The 5,101-nt window shown below is 41.7% G+C and overlaps 1 protein-coding gene across 1 annotated transcript in view; it reads right to left on the reverse strand.

Annotated features, from left to right (window-relative positions):
* LOC102848396 (ATP-binding cassette sub-family A member 13-like) overlaps positions 1 to 5,101 on the reverse strand; it is a 619,024-nt gene that overhangs the window by 85,677 nt on the left and 528,246 nt on the right. The window contains exon 28 of the mRNA XM_006902979.1: positions 4,621 to 4,755. Within this exon, the coding sequence (XP_006903041.1) occupies positions 4,621 to 4,755 (135 nt within the window). The remainder of the gene's footprint in view (positions 1 to 4,620; positions 4,756 to 5,101) is intronic.

The following is a 5,101-nucleotide window of genomic DNA, read 5'->3' on the forward strand; positions in this document are numbered from 1 at the left end:
TTTAAATTCTGTGTCAGAAAGTTCCATGAGACTTTCTAGTTTCAGGGTATCTGCTGCTCTTGCATCGCCTTTGCGAGTGACATCTTGCTTTGCTCTCGTATATTGTGTGGGATGACTGTTTGCTTTTTTTGAGACATTGGTATCTATTCTTGATCTGAAGACAATGCTCTTGAGATCTGATCGGCAGTTACCGAACTTGTAAGTTTCTCTGGCTTTATGACTTCAGAAAAATGTTAGTTCAATGCCCGCTAGGGCAATCTCTTGTTGCTAAAACAGGTCAAGGTGCTCCCGTTTAAAGGCAAGTTGATTGCCCAGACGTGTAGGCACTGTTATGGAGCCGAATGGGGTGAGGCAGGGAAAGTGCTGGGTGATCACAAGGGCAGGTCAATCACTTGGAGGACCTTGCTCAAACCTCTGCTGCCTCAGTGTGTTCACGACAGGGGTCCTAACTCAAATTCCTGCTGTCTGTTTCCTACCCAATGGTTTTCTCAGTGTTCCCTGCCTGGTGGAACTTACGCAGGTGCCCTCACACAATAGCCCCTGCTCCAGCAGGTTCTTGGATTCAACGGATCTGAAAAGTCAAGGTCAAATTCCCACCCACCCACTAGCCTCTAGCCGGTCTGCAGGGTTCACAGAAGCCAGCTGGCTGGCTCGTTTTGGGCCGTTGGTGTAGCCCAAGAGAGCTCGGCCAAATTCCCCACCTGTGGGCGCGCCCTTAGGTGCTCTCCTGGGCAATCAGCAATGCCCCAGTAAACACAGATAAGATCCTACAGGCCTTTCTCCTGCCAGGTTAGTTCCTCAACAGCTTGCCTGATAGCTCCAGGTGATGGCTGGATCCAAGATGGTGTCCTGAGGTCACAGGGCTGTGGTGGGTGTTGAGATGTGTGGTTGTGGAGCTGCAAGGAGGGTGGGGGAAGGGGAGGAAAGCAAGGGACTAGGGGGCAAGGAGCTCAGGGCTTGGACACTATCACCAAGTGGTAAGGGCGGGGTTTGGGCGCTCCTGGGGGTTTATGCAGCAGCACCCTCTGTGTTAAGGGTGACACAGTTGTGGGTTGCCGGGGGGTCACACAGTTTTGGGTAGTCTTCGTTCCTCTGGGGTCTCACAGTCTTCCCTCCTCTGGAGTTCCATGGTAGGTGGCTGGCTGTTGTTCTTCCCGGGTCTCTTCCAGGTACCTCTCACGGTGGAACCCCATCTGGTGGTGGCGTTCTCCCATCTGGCGGCAGCATTCTCCGGTCTTGGGGCCTCGCCCTCACACGGCGGCTCTCTTGCGCGGCGTCCTCACTCTCTGTTGTTATTCTTATGTGACGTCAAATCACCCGTGACTCATAACGATCCTATGTACAACAGCCTTAAACTCTGCTCTATCTTGTGCCAATCTCACTGTCTCAGACACACCTGAAGCCATTACGCCAGCCGTTGAATCAATCCATCTTATTGAGGGTCTTCTTCTCTTTCACTGCCCTCCACCCTCCCAAACATGATGGCCCACTCCAACAACTGATGCTGCCTTAAAACATGCCCTAGGTATGCCAGACAAAGCTTCAGAATCCTTGCCTGCAAGGAGCAGCCTGGTCTCACCCACTCTATGACAAATCTGTTTGTTCTCCTAGCAGTCCATGGTATATTCAATACTCTTATCCAGAACCACAACCCAAAGGCATCAATTCTCATTCTACCATCCCTAGGAATTATCCAGCTTTCTGATGCATAGCAAGTAATTGCAAAGCCTGGATCAGGCACACTTGACCTGACTACTGTCTCCAGATTGACATCGTTGCTCTTCAGTACTTTGGAGAGGTCTCTGAGAGCACACTTTCCCAGTTCTAATTCTAATTTCCTGGCTGCTGGTACCAAGAGTGTTGATTGTGGAACCAAGCAAATTAAAGCTGTTAACAATCTCAGTCTCTTCACTATCTATCATGATGTTGTCAATAAGCCAATTGGTGAGAATCTTTGTTTTCTTGATGTTGATCTTCAATCCATATTGAAGGCTGAAGTCCTTGACCTTCTGCAGCAAGTGCTTCAGGTCCTCATCAATTTCAGCAACAGGGTTGTGCCATCTGCATAACACAGATTGTTGGTGAGTCTTCCTCCAATAGTGATGCCACATTTCTCCTCATAGAACTCAGACTCCAAGATAATCTGTCCTGCACATAGATTTAAAAGTTATGGATAAAGGAAACTCCCCTTGTGTACATCCTTCTCAATTTTTACACGCAGTGCTTTCTTGCCCTGTTCTGACGACTGCCTCCTAGTCCAAATATAGTCTTCGCATAAGCGCAATCAAGTGTTCTGTGATTCTTCTCAGAGTCAGCCAGTTTGTTGTGATCCACACAATGAAATGCCTCTGCATAGTCAATGAAACACAGATAGACATTAGTTGTTTGTTTTTTACGGTTTTTTATTTAAATGTTTGTTGGAAGTTTAATACACAGCAACTGCTAGGTTGTGTCCTCAGCATGGATCATTCCTTTTACTGAGGAATATGCCTTGAAAGTGCAGAATTTGAAGCTTGTCAAGCTCAGTTTAACTCTGGGATTTCCACTTTACTCACTGTGATAGAGCTCTAGGACGCCAAGTGGAACTGAGGAGGAGAATATATGTTTAAGGATGGACTGAAGGTTTCTGGGGCCAGTGAGAGGTCTGACAAAGGAGATGACAGGAAAGGATAAGTATAGCAAATTCTTTCTAAGGTATTGAGCTAGCAAGCTTGGTAACTTTTTTAAATGCTTTTTTAAAAAAATATTTTCTACTACTTTATTTACAAAATTCTAACACATTGTTTTAAAGAACAAATTCATTCAATTTCCCTTGCCCCCCCCCAACAAATTGTACTACTCCATGATTAAGCCTCGCTCCCCCTGCATATCCTCATCCCTCTGCTTCCACACTTTCCCACTCTTCTTGGATCCTTATATACATTCTATAATAACAGTTTTATACAATATTTATCCTTGTAGAACTGGGTTAGCATAACACTGTCCAGTTCCTCCTAAGTTAGGTAATAATTTACAAAATTGTTGCTCCTGCGTGCTGTATAGTATTTCATTGTGTGTATGTACCATAATTTCTGAATCCATTAGTTTGTGTTTGGAAATTTGGGCTGTTTCCATATTCTTGCAATGGTTAATAATGCTGCTATGAACATTGGTGCACAAATCTCCATTTGTGCCTCAGCTTGGTAACTCTTGATATACACTTGTTTCACTTTGTTGTAAGAGATAGTCTGTAAGTAGTGTAATCTTGTAGTCTTTCGTTTTTATTATCACATTCTAGGAGATAAAATTGAAACAATTTTGATCTTGCATAAAGTAAACCTAGAGCAAAAAGAAGGAATATAAAAATCAAATCCAATAAGATGGTCAGTAAATGTTGAGATCTTGTTTGTAATCTTGGTTTTCTGACTCCTCATTGGCTCCCATACTCAAGTGTTGCTCACCTGATACTTTCCTGAGTTGTGGCCTTCTTAGTCACAGTCTAGTGACTAGAATCCAATACAGCACAAAAAGAAGGATTTTGTTTACTGTTAGAATATTATTATTTGCAGTATTGGTTCTATTATTTAACAATTACCATTTACAGTTAATGACTCATTCAGTCAAATAGATTTCTTTGTCTTGGGACAATTCCACACTCTATGGAATGGCCTGCATCATTGTTGTACAAACATCAATCCACAGAATTCACTCCAGATGTACAGTCACAAATGTGATGGTGTAAATATATAAAGTATATATATACATATATAGGAGGTAATTCTTTTTTTATCCATTTCTAAAATGGGATTTAAAAAAATTCATTTCAATGAATATTTACAGAGATTTTAGATTTCCATTCATTCATTGTTGCACTTTTCTCCCCGCCCATCCCATCCACACCCCTAGTTCTCTCTTCTCCTTGAAAAGCAAAACAAAAACTCCTTCATTGGTATATAATTCCCAAGCACCCTCCCACCCTCACCTCGAGTATACACCACTCTGCAACCATCATTCCAAACTCTTATTATAATCATGTTGTTGTTGTTGTTAAGTGCCGTCGAGTCACAGGTGACTCATAGTGACCCTATGAAGGAGATTCCTCGATGCATGAAAGTCATAATGCCCTAAAATATATTACTTTTAAATTGTTCTTCCCTCCCTTAAATTGTTATATTACTTTTAAATTGTTCTTCCCTCATCGGCTTCAATGCAGTATACCTAATTTACCCAGTTTCTCTCAGTCCACCCTGATGTCAGCCTCATTCTACAACAGTGGCACAACATTATGCTGAGTGAAAAATCTCAGTCACAAAAGGAAGTAATTCTTAAAGGAAGTATACTAGAGGAGAATTAGTTGCTGATTTTTAGATAGCCTTTTAAAATAGTGTTTTAATGTGAAAATATTATTGAATTTTTAACTTGATGTGTTAAAAAATTTATCAAATTATAAATTCTGTAATTACAATGATATTTATTGTCTCCTTGGAAAATTTTTACTTATATCCGTTTATTTGTTCAGCGAACCAAAGTTACAAGTTTTGAAATCACTTCCTAGAAGAACTCTGGTAGGATAAACAAAGTTTATAAATGTCAAATACCTTATTTCAAGACATAGACATATGACAAGCGTCTTTTACTCACCAATAAAAGAATTTCAGGTTTGCCCACTAAAGCCAAGGCTGTAGAAAGTTTCCTCTTGGTTCCTCCACTATAGGTACCAACAGGTTGGTCCGCATGACCTTCCAGGTGCAAGCGCCTTACAAGGTCCTTTGCAACCTGGAAGAATGGAGCGCTCCATGAAGACAGGACTGATTACCAGAAAGCCCACTGACAGTGCCTCTCAGTTTTTTAATCCTCCATGTTCTTGCCAACCCATCCCCCAGTATCCATTTGGTCAAAAGAATCTCTGAAACAAATTCCTCTTTCATAGTGCAGGAAAAATCTGAGAATAAGATTATGTGAGTCCAGAATTTAATAGGCTGAAAAGCATCTAAACATCCATAAATGTGACAATGAAATAATCCTTTCTTTTACTTTTCCATAATTTTTGACTCATGTACTTATAACTTGTTAGTTAAATTTGTGTCTTCTAGGTTGCAACACCCCCATGATACATCTTCAA

Source organism: Elephantulus edwardii, unplaced genomic scaffold (genome assembly GCF_000299155.1).
Source record: "Elephantulus edwardii isolate Elephantulus edwardi_28Jun2011 unplaced genomic scaffold, EleEdw1.0 scaffold00482, whole genome shotgun sequence".
In the NCBI taxonomy this organism is placed as follows: domain Eukaryota; kingdom Metazoa; phylum Chordata; class Mammalia; order Macroscelidea; family Macroscelididae; genus Elephantulus; species Elephantulus edwardii.